At 36.1% G+C, this 21,164-nt stretch overlaps 3 protein-coding genes across 6 annotated transcripts; all 3 read right to left on the bottom strand.

The window, feature by feature from the left end:
• Window positions 1–191: 191 nt before the first annotated feature.
• On the bottom strand, window positions 192–18,889 carry LOC128025314 (homeobox protein Hox-B1b). 4 transcript variants are annotated; one of them, XM_052611552.1, is made up of 5 exons: window positions 18,526–18,889; window positions 7,479–7,582; window positions 3,768–4,208; window positions 1,446–3,536; window positions 192–1,330 (listed from the first exon to the last, which is right to left on the bottom strand). In XM_052611552.1, the coding sequence occupies exons 4-5, from the start codon at window positions 2,029–2,031 to the stop codon at window positions 996–998; spliced, it is 921 nt and encodes a 306-aa protein (XP_052467512.1). In that variant the 5' UTR covers window positions 2,032–3,536; window positions 3,768–4,208; window positions 7,479–7,582; window positions 18,526–18,889; the 3' UTR covers window positions 192–995. The 4 variants fall into 4 exon arrangements, with proteins under 4 accessions (XP_052467512.1, XP_052467511.1, XP_052467510.1 ...); XM_052611551.1 differs by having other exon boundaries at window positions 197–1,330; window positions 1,446–3,531; window positions 18,526–18,888; XM_052611550.1 differs by lacking the exon at window positions 7,479–7,582 and having other exon boundaries at window positions 197–1,330; window positions 18,526–18,888.
• On the bottom strand, window positions 11,371–13,909 carry LOC128025315 (homeobox protein Hox-B5b-like). The gene is made up of 2 exons (XM_052611553.1): window positions 12,726–13,909; window positions 11,371–12,331 (listed from the first exon to the last, which is right to left on the bottom strand). Exons 1-2 carry the CDS (start codon window positions 13,306–13,308, stop codon window positions 12,084–12,086), a joined length of 831 nt encoding a protein of 276 aa, XP_052467513.1. The 5' UTR covers window positions 13,309–13,909; the 3' UTR covers window positions 11,371–12,083.
• LOC128025320 (homeobox protein Hox-B6b-like) lies at window positions 14,236–16,562 on the bottom strand. Its single transcript, XM_052611559.1, has 2 exons — window positions 15,473–16,562; window positions 14,236–14,973 (listed from the first exon to the last, which is right to left on the bottom strand). The coding sequence occupies exons 1-2, from the start codon at window positions 15,894–15,896 to the stop codon at window positions 14,720–14,722; spliced, it is 678 nt and encodes a 225-aa protein (XP_052467519.1). The 5' UTR covers window positions 15,897–16,562; the 3' UTR covers window positions 14,236–14,719.
• Window positions 18,890–21,164: the final 2,275 nt, after the last annotated feature.

The following is a 21,164-nucleotide window of genomic DNA, read 5'->3' as shown; positions in this document are numbered from 1 at the left end:
AGAGGCAAATGGAAATAGTATCTAAGGTTAAATATTCCCCCCCTGTAACTGATCACCTCTTTACATACATTCTAAATCTGATGACCCCCCCCCCCCCCCCCAAAAAAAAAAACATTAAATAAAAAAATATATATACAGTTTTACAGCAAACTGTTTATGCAAGCAAATGCATTGGTTTTATTTCTCAGTACATTATTATAATCTACCGAGTTTTTTTCAATCTCTATCACTCTTCTTTATGCCCTTGATTAAGCAATTTACACATGAAATGAAAGGGGCCTTATGAATTATCTTGGAGTTAGAAAGTGTCTTATCCTTTCTTAACCTGCAGTATTGTTGTGCTATGCCAAGTAGGACTGAAACCTCCAATCTAGTCAGTGAGTGTTATTCTGAGCACCAAGGAGTGTTTACATGTTTAGAGAGCCTGTAGGCACAAAAAGGTGAAAAGGTCATAGGAAGCCACCTGGTGTGTAATGCAACATTCCTCTTGTCAAACTATACAGACTGGAGCAACACCGATTTAAATTAGCTCCATTGTATTGAAACATCCTCTGACAAAGGACACAATCATACCAACATCATGAAGAGCCTTTTAAATAATCAATAAACTGATTGAAATTGGATTAAATCCACAAACATGTTTCAGAAAGTCACAGACCAGATTGTTTTCTATAGGTAAACATGTATTTTTCACCTTTTTTATTATTATTTTTTTGCTCTTTCAACAAAGGAATTAATCAGTAGTGCAAAAAAGGATATCAACCTGATGACAAAAAAAAAACTTTTGGACTAATAAGAATATAGCCTACCCTGTTAATGGATTTTGAACCATGAATTCAGTAGCTCTAATGCAGCAAAATTGATTATTTTGCGTTATGTATTTAACACGTGCACATGCTAACGCATACTTTATGCTTTAAGACAGCAGAATAATTTAAGAAGTTTTCCACATCACAATGATGAAATAGTTCGTTTGCCACGAAGGCACGTAATCATCAAACAGCAGTGGAAGAGTCTGAGGCAGGCGAAGCACCCGGGGATGAGCTGTTTGAGTTGTCTGCGCTTTGACCAGCAGAGCAAAGAGACACACGTTTAATTACCGGGGCTGTTCCTTCCTTCTCGCGCTTCTTCTGTTTCATTCTGCGATTCTGAAACCAAATTTTAACCTGCGTTTCGTTCAGTTCGAGGGTGGCGGCCACTTCCAGTCTGCGCGCCCTGGTCAGGTACTTGTTGAAGTGGAACTCCTTCTCAAGTTCCGTGAGCTGCTTGGTGGTGAAATTGGTGCGTATAATGTTCTGCTGTCCGTGGATCCCATATTCGGCGACTTTAACTGAAAGAGACAGAATTATGAACAAAAGAGACAGATTAGAAACCTCATTTGAAATCTTTTTAAATATAACGTACTTTAATTTTTACAGTAGCCGTTGCAATTAGACATAGCTCACCTGTTTTAGGAGGATTCCTCTTGACTTTCATCCAGTCAAACGTTGGAGCTTGTTTGATGTTCCTCTTGGAGTCGCTGTCACTGTCAGGGGAGACCTGGTACTTGCTTAACGAACCATAACCGTGTGGTTCGTGTTCTCCGAAGGGATAAGACTGATAATGGTCTGCAGAGACCGAGCCAGGCCTGCAGTTAGATTCACTGTGTGTCCCCATGTTGGCTCCCATGTTCACGACAGAAAAAACAGGGGACTGAAGACGCATGTGGTCATCTGCTTGAGTGAGAACGTGTTGATGTCCATAGTCCGAGTGAGGAAGTCGGGTTTGCTTGCAAAAATTGGTGTGTCCAGTTTTCCCCATGTCCATATTGATGTGATATTGCTGCGAATGAAGTTGTGCGTAATTTGTGCCGTGAGTTTCGTGCGGTGCGGTTGTAAAAGTGTTCCCTCCGACTTGCCGTCCTTCGGTAATGTGACTATTTGTACTTGCACAAGCACTTGGCAAGTATTCTTGCTCCATAGGAAAACATCCAACCTTAGAACTATAAGTGTTAGCACGGTTATAAATCGTATAATCTAAGTAGGAATTCATTGTTGACTGACCAAGCAAAATTGATTAAGCAGGGTCAATATAGGCTGATGTGTGGTCCCAATGCCCCTACAACCTCTAAGCAGTATGTCAAACCACACAAAGTTCTATCCAAGCTCATATCAGTTAAGTGACAGATCATGTGACCCATTTTGCACCAATAGTGTGCGTCCTGCGGTAGCACTCTGGGCGTTGCAGGTGTCCATCAAACGATTCGTATTTACATGACAAACACATCAATCGAATCCACCCATCAATCTGATATAATCTACTCCCAATGTAGGTCTAATGTGAATTAAGGCGAGCACAACAGTTATAACAACGAATTTATGGTTTATTCATGACGGCGTGGAGAAGTGGAGTTAATAAACAGGCCTTAAAAATGCATCATATGCATAATAACTTACACCATTTACTTGAAATATAGTCAGATTTTGAGTTTTCTGTTTTCCAGAGAGTTTCTTATAGGCTACTATTTTCGAATCTAAGTTCCTAAATTAACTGAATGAATGTACCCCCATATACACCAATTGCCTGAGATTAGCTTTATCTCTCTCTAGAGATATAGTGGAGCACCATACTTTTTAAAATAGTGCTTAGATATAATCTTCCATTAACATAAGTTCATGTGACAGAGGGAGTTTGGGAAACGTGTCTTTGGTTTCTAATTAGGATTCTTTCCTAAAATCTAATGATACGAGTGTAGTTTAATTCGATTTTAGTTAAACCTAAAACCATCATTTTTAATACAAGTGACAGACATTCTCCATTCGAATACAGAAAATTATTAATAATAGTTGTAAATGGTCACAGATAGCCTAAACTGATATAATTTCGAATTAAAATAGAGAGAAGCAATAAATAAATAAAACGAATTGCCTACGCACTAAAATGTCAAATTCGGCTATTAATTTTCACAAAATAATTTTACACATTTGTTAACCATCGTAACTTTATTCAATTAATCAACTACTTTATTATAATGCTTATTTACCATTAAACATTCATTTTGGAACTATTACATGAAAGTGGCATTTAATCATTGGGGGGGGGGGGGGGGGGGGGTATTATAAACTGCGCTCTGGGAACAAGAATATTTTTATTGAAATTGTCCAAAAGAGACAGAGAATGCCATTAATGTATAAAGACTGGATACTCAGTTATTCTTCTCCAGTCATATTTGCGCAAGCACGTTTCACTTGAGGCACTGTAGATGCCATGCATGCATAAATCTCTTCAAGCTTCACTCAAGACGGTGGTGTGGGTGTTGGTCAGAGATTGTCCAACTAAGAGAGACATATTATTTTCAGCCTACAGTCTTTTTTTTCTCATCCTCCGGTTCTGAAACCAGATTTAAGTTTAAGTAAACCGAACATTTCGACACGTCTCCGCCTGCACAACTAGGGTCAGAAGTGGAACTTCTCAGACTGGTCACTTGTGTAAAGCAGTAGCCTACGTGCTCTTTTTGATGCATTGAATCCCAACGGGGGGTTCTTGTCGCTCCTGCGCTGTTAAAGAGCATATATGAAATGTATTACTCTACATTTGGATAACATTTGCATCATCAATACTTTAATAAATATTGTATTATTTTAATAGCTGTATATTTTACATAGGCTATTGATATTATTTTAGCTAACAATTCTTTTACCTAAATTCTAAAAAAATAAATAAAACAAATCGTTATTTATGTTAGGCTACTGGTAATATAATTGAGATTCTAAAGTGTATTTACTCACCTCCAGATAACGTCGTGCTCCTCTTGAAATATGGGCTGGTGATACAGTGAACTTGCTGATTGCTTAAGTTATCTCCGGTAGTATAGTTTGCAGAAAGAAACTGATGAGTTACTATCTTGATTTAGGATGGTGCAGACTACATTTCCCCCTTGTTATAACGTCCTCTTTACCTCGTTCAGTATTCCTAAAGTTGGTCTTGCGGTCGCTGACCAAATATGTTTGGGATGACGCATTTTGTTATGAAGTTCAGATGCATAACAACTTTGTTACAAATAGTTCCGCGACATTGTGAGTCAGACGTTCTTGTTGTTCGTTCGTTATTTGCATTTTCTGGACGGCTTTCATCAGTTATGCTATGTTGGTCCTTTCTGGGGGTTCAGCAAAACTCTGGCCTCTCGTGTCATGTGACAGTGTGGGTCCGGGGGCCCGCTGGAAGATGACCTGCAGGGTCAGAGAAACACGGTGTGAGTCAGGGAACATGAATCCATCATGCAACGAAAAGGAAAAAAGATATGAATAGTGTCTCTTTTGTGGAGCACGCACTACCAGAAATCAGATTCTTACTGTGCTGCTGACAAAAGAATGGTCTGTTTTCTTCTTCGTGATAAAAGCTAAAAAAAAAAAGAAAAAAAAAAGTAGGCTATCCAGTGTTATTAAATGTGAACAAATCACAGCCTTAAAATAGGCTAAATGCAATTTAAAAATATAGCATATTTTAAACAAGTTTAGTTGACACTCGGTCATGAAAATTTTTAAAAATAGAATATAAATACATGCAATAAAACAAACAATTGTATAAAAATATCCAACGATTCATAAGTAAACTTACAATACATTTTAATTATTTGAGAACACGTGCTCCTTTTAATTTTTTATGTATTTTTTATTTTTTTAACTGGTAGGTACACCAAGGTAAAACTAATTGAATTCATTCTGTCGAACATTTCTTTGTGTATCAAAATTAAAATAGCCAGATGCTTCTCTAAAGCATCTGCTTTTTGTATTGCTGGTATATATACTTTTTTTTTTCTTTTGACAATTAGAAAAGGGAATACTTCATTCATCAAGAAAAAACGTTTGTAAAATAGTTAATCACAAAGCAGAACAAAACAATGTTGCTCTTGAATTATGCTATTTTTTCCCAGAATGTACAGCAAGATCACCATTTAAAATCACTTAAACAATATAATGACGTCAGTGCTTGTGGAAAATAAAAATTACAAGCATTTTAAAAAAGAAAATGATGGGTATATGAAACTGCACTTCACTGTATTTATTTCTATCGTAACTGGGATCATAAAAACAAAAACAACGAAGAAAGAGATAGTTGGAAAAAACAATGGAAGGGTACAGAAAAACGCACAAAGCCCAGTGAACTCGTCTTGAACCTTAGCCAAAGTACTAGGGTGATTAATCATCCAGACAGATCCTTCGCCATTCACAAACTGTGAGCTTATTCTTCAGCATCTTGATTCCGTGGAGAACTGGAATCAAGGGACAAATCATTTACTACTAAATATATTTTATGTAAATGTACAGGCTGATTCAATCTAATCAACAACATACAAATAATAATAATTAAAAACCTTGCTGATAACAACAGCTACTGATCATTGTATATTTTCAGCTCCACTCCGAAGTCCTACTGTAAGTGTCATTGGATATGAGTTATGTCTTCTTTGGGCTATATGTAGAATTTAAATCTAATTATTTACCTTTCCATGACATGACGATAATAGCGCAAAATGGGAGGGGGTAGCCATAAGAGATACAAGCCAAAGGATCAAGTTAATCAAATTTACGGGTAAAAATTGCAGAAAACCCTTTTGAGCTACAAGATAGTGTGACCCAACAATAATCAGACACAATTTAGAAAAAAAAAAAACACGTCAATACGAAACAAAAATACTATATGCATACAATTTTTAAAATTCATATCAGACTGCTGAAAGGATAACTTCCTCTTCTGGAAGGGGATTAGAAGCTGATGGAGGCACAGAAGGATGTCGAGTTAGCAATTGATATAAACTGAACTGCGAAACAAACAAAAATTAAGCAAGATCAGGATGCTGCTCTGAAGCGGTATTGACGTTCACCATAAACCTCCTGTAAATTGGAAGTGTAAATATATGTAAATACTGATATAGATGCTGCTGACTATGATTTTTTTTATGTAGGCTATAGCTTGTATATATATTTACACACACACACACACAGAGAGAGAGAGAGAGAGAGAGAGAGAGAGAGAGAGAGAGAGTACGGTTATGATGACAACTGAAACGTTTTCTCTGCAGAAGTATTATCTTGATTCTGAAATTATCCTGATTCTGATTGGATTGGAAGGTACCTTTGCAACCAAATTTACAAGAACCATAAAATGTTTAAGATGCTTTAATATGTCAGCTAACATCTTTCGAATCTGTTGAAAAAGCTTGTAAAGGGGATATCTGTTTTGAATTATTCGTGCATGATATTGTAATTAATGATGTTGAAGATGAGAGAGTGCCGCTGCTTTGGACGATCCTGCGATCAATTCCCCAAAGGTCCAGGGGCCTTTGATCTCTCAAGTTGATCTCTATCGTGTTCCATTACTTTGCTCACGTCACTGTTGGGTGGGTTCGTCATAGACGGCCTAAACTGGGTGTAGTCACCACCAGACGAGCCAAATCCAACCTTAAACATTTATAGTCTATACCAGTCCTTAACCCGTGACGTACAGACTACTACAATATAATTTATTGTAACGGCCGCTTCATTGCATTAATCATCCAAACTTTCTATATGAGCGCAGTCTGTTACAATAGTACAGCCTTATAAAATATTTAAGAGCATAGCCTACATATAACCTGCAATAAAATAAATAAATTAAAATAATAATAACTTGAATTCCTAACATAGATTATAAGAATAACTTTTAAGGCTACTTAAAGAAAATGTCCCATACAACTATTTATTCTGTAATAGATTTTTTTTTTTTTTGTTAGAAGGACAGTTCCTTACATTTGTAATCTATTTTAGTTATTGCGACAGGCTGAATAATAAATTGTTTCCATACACTAATATTGAAATAAACTTATGATTTTTTTATTCATGATAGAGCAGAGTAAAAAAATATGTATCTCAGTATTGGCCTCTACATGTTTGTTTTTTTAGGAGACCGCTCCCAGCTTCTTACAGTATGTGTCTACAACATTTAGATCTAAAATATAGGTTTACTCACAAAGCGTGGTGATTATTCTGTGCGGTTGCTCCAGATTGTCCCTCTTGACTGTTCATAGCAATGAGGATAGCTTCTTGCGAAGGAAATGCACCAATAATTTTCGCCCAAACTCAAACAAGTTAACTCGGCGAAAAAGCAGTCTTGACGAATTGGCTGCTTTGCCTTTCTGCTCTGTCTGCAGCCTCTTCATTAATTATTTAATGAACCACGTGATACGGCCAATAAGGGATGCGGAACCAATATCTTTTCAGTTTTTTTTTTTTTTTTTGCATCCTCTTCTTTAATATTCATCGTGAATTAACTATACCTTTTTGTATCAACGAAAGAGTGAAAAAAGAGGCCAATTCAAGTAAGACGACATATTCTGCAAAAATAGTAACCACACAACATGCACTACAATAGACTGACTTTCTAGTTCCTCATTATTCATAATCTAAAAATAAAGGTAAATTCAGCTGACACCTGACAGTATTTCCTGATGTAAAAATTACCTGTTTCTTGTCATGTTCCTTCTTCTGCTGTCCTCCTGATGAAAAACACGTGGAAAACGTGTCCTCAAAGGGTAGCCTCATTGGGATAGGTAGGATACTTGTTGCTAGACAAATAAAAGAAAGTAAAATCAGCATAATAAAACGGTGTAATAAAAAAGTAACACAACAAAAGTTTATCAAACGACTTAAACATCCTCAAGTATTTTAGATTGTCGTTTATTTTATTATTCTTGAATCGTTATATAATTGTTTCATAATGTTACAGAGACTGTGCGTTAGGAGTGATTCAGCTTTTTTGCGTGGTCTAAGAGAGAGACAGAGAGACAAGTAGGCCAGTTGTCTGCCACTGAGGACAAGGGAAATACAAATACAAAACAAAAGGGTGACCAAAACTTTTACGTGAATGGTCCTGCAGAATTGTTACATTTGAATAAATTTCGCACGTAGTCGTATGGACAGCATTTGTCACCAAATTATACATGATGCAGCGCCATCAGGTGTCTAATTTTCAAGACCATCACATGTTTATTTATTTTTTATTTTTCAAAGCATGTCTTCAATAGATAGATAGATAGATAGCAGTCAGTATACTTAGTACAAAAAAGTGCATCACTTATTCCACTATGGCGTTGGGTTTATGTCAACTACATATTCCCTAAGACACGAATTTGCGACTATGTATTCACACAAATTCGGATCTACAGGGTATATATAGATGACAGACATCATCGGTGTTGTTAAGCAAACAAACGTTACTTTTTACTGTGAATCTGTGGAAAATAAAAAACTATACTTAAGCAACCGACACGGAGGATTTTTTTCACATTTTTACCATCAGTAGCTTCATCATTGTGCATTATCCCCATTTCATTTATTTAATTATACTTCAATATATCTTTAGCTCTGCATTATTATTAAACTTCGCCCTACCAATAGAATCTAGGCTATCTTCGTTATATTAATAATAGCTGTCAAAAAAACACACACACGCACAGGCTATTCCGCAAATCTGATTCGTTTCTTGTAGTTGGATGAAATTCTAAGGTCATGTAATGAGATAAAAACTTACTACGTGTCTCACTGTTTTGCACAAATGGTGGTCCCCGTCTTGTTTCACGTTGTCTTTACATTTTCTTTGCCTCCAGTAAACACACTTTCACACTGTAAATCCATTTGTAAAGAATATACGTAGCCTATTGAGCAAAGCATATCGTTTTTTTCTTTCGGACTTTCATTTCGTGTGTGTCTCTGCAAGACTAGCCTTCCAACAGCTTCTCTGGACACATCACACAACCTTTTGGGCGCATAACGATCGATTAAAGAAGAAAAATTCAAGATTACCTTAAGCGAAATCTCGTTTATCAACTTCATTAGGCTTCCTGCCGCTGCACACTTCGATTCGTGCTTCCTGAACGTGGGATTGCACGAGTACAGACCACTAATTAAATGTTCACCTAGAATCCTTTTGAATTCAGTTCAATTAAAAATATTTATTAAAAATATAAAAATTATATTTTAAATGACTAGATAAAATAAGCTGTGTGCTACTTGTATGGTTATTTATATATTTTACTTTCGAACAGAAAATGTAAATCCATCAAAGGATTTTATATCTTGGATTTCAGTCACTGGTTCAAATTGTAATTTATGTTTTGCCATAGCAACAAACTGAGAATGGTGCCAGCAATCACAGAACATGACCTCAGAATGAACTCTGATCCTTCACCTTGCCCCGCACTGTTTTCGTTTTCAATATTCTAATAATTAGGATAGCGTTGATATTTTCACATTTCCACCATTAATATTTCTACCATAAAACTAGTCGTTTTTTCCTTACTTTGGTCTAGTGGCTATTTTATGATTCACCCTTCTTCATAGTTTATTTAATATGCTATTTAACAATATTGTAGACATGGATCACACACCAAACACAAGAGAGGAATAAAATATAAACCTTTTGACCTGGCCAACAATTTTTGGAATATTTTTTTTTTTTTTTCATTTTCGTGGCTTTTAGAATTTGTCTCCCTAAATGTTGTTCTCGTGAAAATAACTGAATCCGACTGTCCAGCCTTGCAGAATGAGTAAGAACAGACCTGGAGCTCGGTGTGAGGCGGGCCCTGCTGGTGATGGAGCAACATTACATCAATCTAACCAACAACAAAATTAGCCGGGTTTTATTTATGATTCAAGCAAAACTGTATTCATAGTAGGATAACTTAAAAAAAAATCTAATTTTTTTAGCGTTGCCTCGACTAATCAATTTACTTGCACGTACAACTCTTCCAACAAAGTATGTCCCTCTCGTTTCAGTACAAAAACTGCCTTTAGGAGAATTAGACAGTATAGCTACTGACTGTTGAGCGAAAATGCATTCCATAACTGCGTAGGATTACCAGCTAGTCAATTTGGCAAGCACCCCTTGTGCTTCTCTGGGAAGGCATGTGTGCCACTCTCGTCTCCTGACCTCGAAGTGATCCCTTCCCAATGAATAATTGATGAGAACAGCGCCCAGATTACCCCTATCAATATGCAAAACACATTAGGGGTAAAATGGGACTTTAATAGTTATGAATCGAAAAAAAAAAGGTTTCTATCACAAGCAAATTGTAGTTACATCCTTACATCCACCATATCTTCTTTAAAAGAAAACTCAAACCTAATTATCTAATCTCCAAAATGTTACACTTATTTCAAAAGTCCAGACAATAAAAGGCAAACACATCAAAGGGGGTAGAACAAAAAAGTATCTGTCATTTTTCAGCTACCATTACACAGTCTACATCTTTTGGACATCTGTGAAGTATATGTTGTAAAACTGAGAGAACCTTTAAAACTATTTCTGTAGGCTAGGTATTCAATAACATATGAGGACGATATATATTCCATAATCCACGCTAAATACATAACTTCGCAAATACAAAATTCAGCCAGTCCAACCTTTCACTTGGGCCTATTGTTAAAAAATATGCAGCAACACATAATGATTGTTTTTCTTTTTTGTCCAAGTCAAAAGTTTACAAATATATTTTTTATCATTGAGTAATATATAAATCTAACTTGTCTGCATTATCTGACACTTATAATTCTTTGAACGAAATTGTATAGTCTATGGCTGAAATGCGTGATCCTTTTTTGAAAACATTATTAAATGACCATCTAAGGAAGAGACTTACTTGAGAACTAGAGGGAAGACTTCTTCTCGTTTCACATCCAGCAGAAATATTATGAAAATTTCTATTGACAGAAAAGTCAGCATGGGATATTACGACTGTCCAGTTTGAGATGACTCCGCATGCTGCCCACAACCTTTAGAATCCCGCTGAAGCAGTTAAACAGTCAGTTACATTCAAGAATGTGAATTATGAAGCACATTGTCAACCCCCCTAAAACCATAAAACTAACTTTATCGACCTCACGTGACTTTTTTAGAGCTACCAAGAGCTACATGTTGGTGTTATGGACTGAACTTCAGAAGAAAATAGTCGGGGTAGATGATTTGTATGTTGTGTTTCATACCAATAATGCAGATTGTTAAAACAACCTATAAAGATCGTTTTGTTCATCCGCTTTGAGCATTGCGAGGTAAGTTGAAGGGTTGAGTTATTGTTGAGATGTGACACACAAGAGCTGAGTTTGAATATTGCCATATTATAAGGCATTTTATTCTGTAACGAGATCCATAATGTCCTCACAGAGCGCAGCAAAAATTAAATGGAATATCCTTTGTTTTATTGTAGGCAATATGACTCATTAACAGCTTTCATTTAAGAGCAAAATAATTACTTAAAGTGTAAAATAAAAATGCGATGTACTGGTGGGTAAAATGAGAAGTAGTTATGCATGGTCCAACATTAGGACCACTCACCAAACAGGCCTACAGACAAACAGAGACTGAGAGTAAACTTTATTTTTCTTTTTGGATCAATTCATTTTCAGTTTAGACACAAATACAAATACAAAAGAAAGATAAAAATTGGCAGAGATACCATCAACATGTCAATGACAAAAAAATGTATTCAACTTTTAACACAGAACGTCCATAATTCACGTTGTGCACTACAAATAACACATTGGTCACTACTGTATAAAGACATTCTTCATAGGACATCTTATGAGCCCAAAGTAATCTTGTGCTGCAGTACACAAATTTAAGTGCGAAAAGATAATTTTTCTCGCAGGTACCATCTACGAGAACTCAAAAAGCCCGGCACATAACAAGAATATAGCATGTTGCGTGAAGAATACATGACGTTTCAATACAAGTTCAAGAATACAACAAAAGTTTCTCTTTTTTACACCATCATTTAAAATAGCTAGGTAGTGCGAGTTGTACTGTACATCATTTTTGTAACAGGTCTAGAATACGTTGCACGAATAGCTTACATGGAACATGCTTTCCTCCACGAATGTATAAACTTGACACACTTGACATTCACACTCATTTTATGGCAATAGTAACTAGATTAGCATATATGATAACAATATTCAAAACCATTTTGAGTTGTACGGGGAATCACACGTCGTCAGGTGATATCAACAAGCTGAAAGGTGCAGCGCTGTAACAGTAGTCGAATTTTCCAATTATTATATGAAATTATATGATTAATTTTGAAATGCGCTCCCCGCTGTAGCGAGACTCATGCTTTTCAGTTTATTGTCTTTCTTCCATTTCATCCTGCGATTTTGGAACCAGATTTTAATTTGCCTCTCTGAAAGGCAGAGAGTGTGAGCTATCTCTATTCTCCTCCTGCGCGTGAGATATCTATTGAAATGGAACTCTTTCTCCAGCTCGAGCGTCTGGTAGCGAGTGTAAGCTGTTCGAGCCCGTTTTCCATCAGGTCCAGTCATATCTGCCATAAGCAAGGGCAAAGACACAATAAGCAAACATCACCAAGCCATCAAACGGAAATGGACTTAAATATCCAGTACATTTTGGATGTTGGACTGCTGGCTGATTCTATATTCAAGGCGACGTGCAGTTTATTTCCATTTCATTTTATGGCTTTACTGCTGCACAATAGTTCTACATGCAGTCACCTCCCAAAGAGTGGTTATACTCTATTTAGCTACTTAGGTGAAACTAATGGTCCGTCTAAGCATTGCTGTTTTGTAAGACAAACATTAGCAGGCTATTAACAAAACATGCATTTAATCCACCCATAACCTAAACTTTTAATAAACTATTATCATCAAAAAAAATTAATTGTATCATGCCTAAATAAGACATAATAGAGATGTGTATACCATGGCTAATGTGCAGCTTCCTCATCCATGGGAATATCTGTGGAGTTTGACCGTCGTTAGGTGTTGTAGTCGAGCTCGCCACAGATTCTTGCTTCTGGGTACGTGTGGTGGTGGTGGTCTGTGCTCCATCCTCGGTCTCGGACGAGACATTGGTCTCGTCTGTGTCCGCAAAATGTGTGCTGTTGCTGCTGGTGAGATTGGTGCTGTTGGTAAGTCTGCTGTTGACGGGTGGTGTGCTCTGATCAGATGGAGGAGAGGAACCCTTCAATTCCAGAGACTCGCTGGTGGCACAAGTCAGAGGATCTGGAGACGAGAGCGAGCAGCTCGACTGTCTGTACTGGGTCTCCTGACCCGGATTTTGGAAAGTGCGAGAATTATCTCCAGCTGCCCCGAAATGGCCATTGTTGGGACGATTTACACTAAGGTCTATTCCATTGTAGTTGTAACCAAAAGACCCGGAATGCATGCTGGTGGAGTCCCTGTAAGAAGCGTTCATAGCGCCGTTAGTACCATAATTTAGTAACTGATAGTCAGACCCATTTGGATAGCGCCCTGAGAACGAGTTTAGAAAATAAGAGCTCATTTGGATGTTTTAAAATGTCTTGATTTGTAGATCTTGGTCGTTAAAATCCAGCGCCGCACAATTTATGATGTAATAATGAATTATAGCAATGCACTGTACTTCGTTTTTGCCATGTATGCGGCCAAATATGGGAGAGCGTTAGGGCATCACGTGCCTTTGTTGACCAGTCGTAAATTCTCTCTGATGACTTCGAGAGGTAATTCATGCTCTATGGTTACAAATGATGACGAAATGATGATCGTTAGGTTCGACTCAATGGTGCCTCCCCATCGCGCGCCACATCCCACGTTAGCGGAGGGCGTCACCTACTGGGAGAACTGTAAAATGACCAAACACCTGCCCATTTCGTGAAGCCTTTTTACTGCAGAATTCTGCAACACTTTCACTGCATAGAACTAAGTCGTATTACCTAACAGACTTACGATAAATAAAGTGTGAAATTAAAATTAAAGTGTGAATATTTATTTGTAAAAATTCAATTTTAAGTCAGCGACTTTTAGTCATTCTGTAATATGAATCTGTCTTATTAATATAGGTTAGTCAACCTAGAATTTAATCGCCAAAACAAGATGAAGATCAAAAAAATTTAACTGGGGACATTATTATACAATCAAACTGGCCCATTTTACCAGCAACACAGCTTCAATGTTCAATGAGTAAAAAGATGGAAATTTTAAATAGGCCTATATATAGTTGTCTATATATATATATATATATATATATATATATATATATATATATATATAACAGATGTCTATCAGATAAAATATTATGTCTTGAAGAGTGCCTTTCACCAGCGCAAAGGCTGATTATGAAATGTCTGCCTCGTTATACAACAGAGGATGCCCAGTACACATAAAGAAAAAATAAACCACATTCATTGTTAAACAATCAGTTTTATTGACAAAATGACATTGCTAACAAAGTATGATATTAGGCTATTCTCAGTGCATTCACATACACAAACACAAAAGTGACGACCCAATAAATTAAGCATCAAAATGTCCAATTTTCTTCTTTTTCTAGCACAGAACGGATTTAAATACATATTTAATGTAAAACCTTTTGATCCCAATCCCAAAGTTTTAAACTTTGAGTTTATTTTTTAATTCAAATTATAGTCATTAATGTTCAAACAGCAAGAAACCTTTTTTTTCTAATTTCTTTATGCCAAATAGAGCAAAATATATAAGCACCTCCCATATCTTTTACCGTCTTTACAGAGGTGATTCAGACGCCTGTTTTAATGAAAAAGATAGTCTTCTCTTGAAGCTTTTTGTGTCAACATAACACTTATTAGGGTAGATTTTTTCTTGTTGGACAGACCAGTACTTAGCTATTAATTAAAACTAAAGGCTACATGTTATATACAGTGTTTCTAGGGCTTTTGGCGTAAGCTGCTTTTTCTCATTTATCCCGCCTTTCCATCATCCTCCTCTTCGTTGACCTTTACGGAGTTCAGCACTTTATTCTCCTTTTTCCATTTCATTCTACGGTTCTGGAACCATATCTTTATCTGTCGTTCCGTCAAACACAGAGCGTGCGATATTTCAATTCTTCGTCTTCTGGTCAAATATCTGTTAAAGTGGAACTCCTTTTCCAGTTCAAGAGTCTGAAACCGAGTGTAGGTTTGACGACCCCTGCGGCCAGTGCTGCCAGACATTCCTGTCAAGAAAAAAAGTGGAGTAAAGACACACTAAATCAACCTCCAGTAAACATACAAACAGGTCAGCGTGAAGAATAAAAGAATAAAAGCATATCATTATCATTATTAGTCTACTGTTATTACTGCAGTGACATCAGATTTGACATCTGCATTGTCTTCATGCGAGAGTGGAAAATTTATTTTAAGATATTGTATTAATAAACCTTACTGAGATACATTCAGTTGATTATCTCTAATGTCTAATTATAAGAACGTTTAGGAATTTACGCATCAGGTTGCTTAAAAGCGCAATATTCAGGATGCAACTTAATTTAGTAGACTGCCTCCATTGGTAATTTATTTTGCCAGGGTATAACTTTTTTCTAAAGAGTGCAGTGTGTCTACTCATTACATATGTCTCTTCTTTTATTTGTTAACAGAGTCGTACTGGAAAGTAATGTAAATTACGCCCCTACTTGTATGACATGCAAAAACAGCGAAATCGCAAACGTGTCTTACCATTACACGAGTTCATCCTCTGCATCCACGGGTAAACCGCGGTACACGGTTTGTCTTCACTGTTAAAATATCTGTCTGCACCCTGCTCAGTGCAGTCCGTCTTGCACTGGTCCTGGGTTAGGACCAGCGGGTCTTCCAGACCTCCGATAGCGCACGAGCGGTCAGCGGTTCGGTAAATGTTGGGTGTTGTTGTGTAGTCACAAGCACTGGTGGATCCGCTTCTCCCAAAAACGCCCCCAGCTTGCTGATAATACGAGGAGGTGTAAACCTTGTCCTGGACATTGGTAGCTCCGAACGTAGCGCTTGGATAATGTCTTAAAGGATCTGTATATCCAGAGGAATAGAGCGGTATCTGACCCAAGAAAGACTCCTGTCCTCCGGGTAGAGACACGGGAAAAGTTGAGTTGACGAAATAGGAACTCATGGGGTGGCCAGTGTTATTGTCCGAGTGTTATGATTTGTTGTGTTTTATAGTCCAAGTGGTTTTTGCCATTACTTTCTCAGAGATTTGGTTTTAGCCGAAGGGAGGTGGCGAAGTGCCAATCTGAGACCGCGGGGAAACAGACCAGCTGATCAGAGCCTGACCAATCCTGAGCCCTTCTGACTACAGGAGAACGCGTAAGGCGGGGGCCCTCTTGTTGCACAGAATGGAATCCCCAGGGTATATCAAAACACTCAGACTGAAGTGTTTTTCTCTACTTACCGAACAAAACAAATAAAATCTAGGCCTATATAAAATGCAATAATATTAAAAAAAATAATTACTTTATATAATAATTGTTTATAGTTAATTTTCCCTCCACATTTTCAAATTTTCTCAATCGAAACATGCTGCAAATATCAAATAGGCCTATGTTTGCAACTGCACGTCATTTTCATTTCGACGTTGTCTTCATTCAATGCAACTGCAATTTGTATGCAGACATCTAGCATAACTGTGTACGAGAGAAATTTCAGAGAAGCACATACGGACTTTCATGCAAACTTATACTGACCTTTATCTATTAAATAATACAATACAGATGTTTACACATAGCCACAGCGACCTCTCTTGCTAAAAAAAAATAATATAAGTAAATAAATTATACAATTAGACATAACTAAAAAAAAAAAAACTATCTATGCAGTGCAATTTTCTGCAGAGGCGCAACATAGGCAACGTAGACTGTTGATGATATCATCATGAAAATAAGATGATAATGAAAAAAAAAAACATTTTCCCATATTAATAAAAACAATGCATACATTGTAAATAGATAAACGATACATTTTAAATTCAACATCAATCCATTAGATAGGCTAGAACATCCACCAACATCATCACTGACATTTAACTTCAGCCCAGTCCATGTTGTTTTTGTTGTCCCCTTGTTTGAAATATGCTACGTCAGTTATGTCACACGATTATAGAACGGATTTACATTTCTATAAAAATATTTAGTGTCGATGAAATACCAAAATAATAGGAGGAAATAAATAAATTAAACATTCTTTGAATTTAAATAGTTAAGTAGCCTATAACAGTTAAGCCTTTAGTTAGGACAAAGGGAAACCTCTCAGGAAAAAAAGCTAACATTAATCACAATTTCGCGTTGTAAATTAATATAAATTGATCTTTAGAGGTATTATTGAATATCGATAGGCTGCAGTAAGTACACGATGACGTTATTGTTGTGAGGCTGGGACATCCTCATTCTTACCACTGCAATGATTCTTTTGTCGTTATAATAATTATAATAATAATAAAAGTCAGATTATGTTAATGCTATGTATGATTTAAATTTGTCCTTACTCTCTAATTGAATACAAAAAGCTCGTTCTTTCTTTCCGTATTATAGCATATTAATATAATAACGACTGACCCGAAAGAAAGAAAGAAAGAAAGAAAGAAAGAAAGAAAGAAAGAAAGAAAGAAAGAAAGAAAGAAAGAAAGAAAGCTTATCAACAAGGACATCGCATAATTTCAGTGCAAGGTCAATAAGAGCAGAGAAAAATTAAATACTGTTAAATAATCAAGATTAGCAAAGACCATTCAAAATTACACCAAAGGCAGTAACCATTCACAAACTGCATATGATTACTTGCTCATTGTAGACACACTCTGGCTGAACACAGTATCTAGGGTGCTAGAGGTCTTTGAGTCATTCAGATCACATGCAGAGAACACCCAAACACTGAATTTCACCACAGTTACCAAATCTCGTCACTAGATGACATCACAGAGCAAGAATTGAGAAAAGGTGTGCTTCTTCAGGGATTCACCAGAACAATTGCATGTGTTATTGTGATTTCAGATCAAACATTTATAAGGTTATTCAGATTAAGAATAACCAAATTGTCCAAAAAAAAAAGGTGCTACTAAATACTGCATTTTTGTTTTCCCAAAACAATGACCCTCAACATCAATAAGAAAACTGTTGATGCATTTGATGCATAATCGTCTTATATGTCCAAAACATGAACCCATCACCGATAAACTAAAAATGTCATGGGTTTAAGCAAACATTATCAAAAACCCACCAGAAAAACAATAGACAGAAATACCAACAATTAACTTTTTAATAAAAAAGCACTTTAAATGCAGAATGCATGTGCTGTAATCCAGATACAGAGATGAGGCATGTCTTTGCTATTTAGAAACTAATGCTGATATGAATACTACTCAAAGTTAATGTAGCCTAAATCTAATATAATTATTTGAATGTAGCGGTCATCTAGCAATCAATACTAATACATCTTACAAATAATATAATTCTTCCTTTTAAGCATATATTTTCCAGCATTTTCATTGTCAACACACAATTAGGCCTATATCTGCGATTCGATACACATCATCTTCGATCTTTTTAGATCATCACACGGCCCCTGAAGACTTCTGTTCATGCCAGTTCTTATCTAAGCTACTTCTCTTATATAACTTTTATTTTTTTGTTATGCTATAGGTACAAAAGACATGTTCTAAAATGTTATTTAGAAAGTAAATCTGTGTGCAACGCTTTGCATCATGCCATCGCTGGAATAAGTAGAGTACAGAAGCCTAGGTCCAGTCCTACCTTTTTCTTCCCCGTCCATCATCGCTTCACTAGAATGATCCAAAACAATCCCGCAGACTCGTCGCTTAAACAGGATCACGCGTCGTATTATTGGATGCACTGGTAAAACAGACATAGCTAAAACTTGACAAATTAGAAAAGAATGAACCAAGGTCCTCGGTGAATTTTGACCCTTGCACTCTAAGCGGCTGTGAAAATCTAAAGACGCTTCGTACTAACGTGACGTCGAGCTTTCCATCCATATTAACGCACACAATTCGCCCAGCTCAGGAGAATTTTTCTTTCCCTCTGCTTCAACAAAACGTTAAAAAAAACCATTACGGACAGAGGTGCTACTGACTGCGCCCTGACCAAAAGAATGCTGCATTATAGCCACTTGGGAAATCATAAAAAGTTCATGTTCACAGAGAGCTGCTCACGTGACCTCTGTCAGCCAATCCACTGGCAGAAACACACATAAAGTTCTATCACAAAGTTGTAAATTTTCATAAACAGCTGTGAGTTTATTGCTTTGCTTCAGCAGCTACTCGGTCGCCGCCATCTTTATTCGTTTAAAGAGAAAAAGAAAAGCACGACTTCACTTCATTAACAGCCATGGAAATATAGGCTATTGTATTATTTTTTACTCGATGAAGAAGTCTATTACTAGAATTTTAGATTTCAATTTTAGACATTGTTCATAGTCAAGCTGCACAAAGGTTTTGCAGTGTCAATTTAAACACGAAACACAAAAAATGTGTAATAATATAAAAGATGTAACCATTTACAGGAGTTCTTTTGACCAGTTCGTGGCTAAAACTGAAATAAACCGAACAGTCTGCCCTAAAATAAAAGAGCACCATTCTATTTTTGTCAATAGTGTGCGTTCTTTTGTCAGGTGACTTTAAGAGAAAAATAGACAAATGGAACGTGAAAGCTTTTTACAGCACTAAACATGCGTGGAGGAAAGAATTGCTTCCTGTATCTACGAACAAACACTTATTTCCGACATTTATTGGGGCAATAAAACAGTATAACCCCAAAATGAGCGAGCATGGTCTGTGGCTTTTACCCTCGAGAAGGACCTGCTCTTGAAGCTCACCAGTGCATGTTGTCCAGAAAGGCCCTAATAGCAGCATACGAGGTATTCATTCAGAATTATTTATGTTTCTTAAAAACTTAGTTGCTAACATTTTGTTTGTTTGTATCTAAATTAAAATCAGAGTGCAATTGCATAACCTTTTTTAACGTCGTGTCCACTCTAGGCTTTATATTTTTTTTATTGGGATTCAACTCACCGTGCATTTGAATTTGTACAGAAAGCTTCAGTTTTGATTAATAGACTGCTAAATTTGTATTCATAATTATGCATTTAGTGTAACAATCGACGAACTGCAAAGTGTTTTTTCGTTATTATATTATAAATCTTCATCACTTCATCTTCATAAGAATCTCCACTTTATGTTTTGAAATGAGTCACAGTTGCTTTACACAAATAAGAGAAAATGAAAATCAGACGGAATAGACTGAGAATTATATGGAATATACACATAGCACAATTTTTGTCATAAACGTTTTTATTGAAATATTTAAAAGTCCTTTTTACATATAATCTACATTCTAATCTTTCAAAAGTATTCTCGTCATTAATAGCATTTAAATAATATTAAACTCGAGACGCTGTAGCTATTTGGCCACAAGATATTATGAAAAGCCAAACGAACTGTGATATAATATCATGGGCTTTTTATTTAAATGTTTTATTAATTTAAGATTTCATTACAAATTGAAAAAAATATATATATATAGCTTATATATGTGTATTTAATTACTCACACGATATTTTTTAATTATGATCTTGATATCCAGCTTTTCAAACTGGATTCAAACGCCAGAAAATATCTGACAGAATTATAATATTTGGAATGGTACAGTTTTTGAAAAGTCTATAAACAATGTGTCGTGCTGATGAGGCCTGTCTGAGCCCACACCAAGTCGAAACAAGATGCTAACTTCTGCATAGCCCAGGCCTCAATTTACGTTTCATAATTTGTATTAAAATACAACAACAATTAAAATAAAAATTGGTTCCCTTTTTATTTAGAAATAAATTGTTCTGTGGGGTTCTTGGGCTGCTATGTTGTTTTCTTATATTGAAAATACTACTAATTCTTATTACATATAGGCCCACATTTTAAATGAAACTTTAATTGATATTTTGAGTGGATTCCATGTTTTGAAAAATAACATGCAACATTAATATGCCAATAAGTTCATTATTCCTCTAGCACAGGTTTAATGTGACCTGGCCGCAGTCTCTCTTTTGAAGAATATTCGTCGTTGGTATAACGCACGGCTCAATGGTCGGTTCGTTTTACGCAAATACAAACGCAGCTCAAATATAAAATTAATGATGGCTACCTCTGAATATAAACAGCAAAACGATCATATTAATATAATACGGTAGGTCTACAATAATAATTATTATTATTATTAAATATCTGGGATTACATTCAGTTTATTTAGACCTATAAATTTGCATTGAATTTAAGGGGAAACCCCTTAAAATGAGGACTAGTCTTTCACTAGAATGCCAACTTTGAATTTTCAGGTTGTTATAGCTTGATATCATTGGTTTGAAATTATATATATATATATAT

This window comes from Carassius gibelio, chromosome A12, assembly GCF_023724105.1.
Source record: "Carassius gibelio isolate Cgi1373 ecotype wild population from Czech Republic chromosome A12, carGib1.2-hapl.c, whole genome shotgun sequence".
Taxonomy (NCBI): domain Eukaryota; kingdom Metazoa; phylum Chordata; class Actinopteri; order Cypriniformes; family Cyprinidae; genus Carassius; species Carassius gibelio.
Note: the sequence above shows the minus strand (reverse complement) of the source record. Positions and strands in the feature narration are given on the sequence as shown.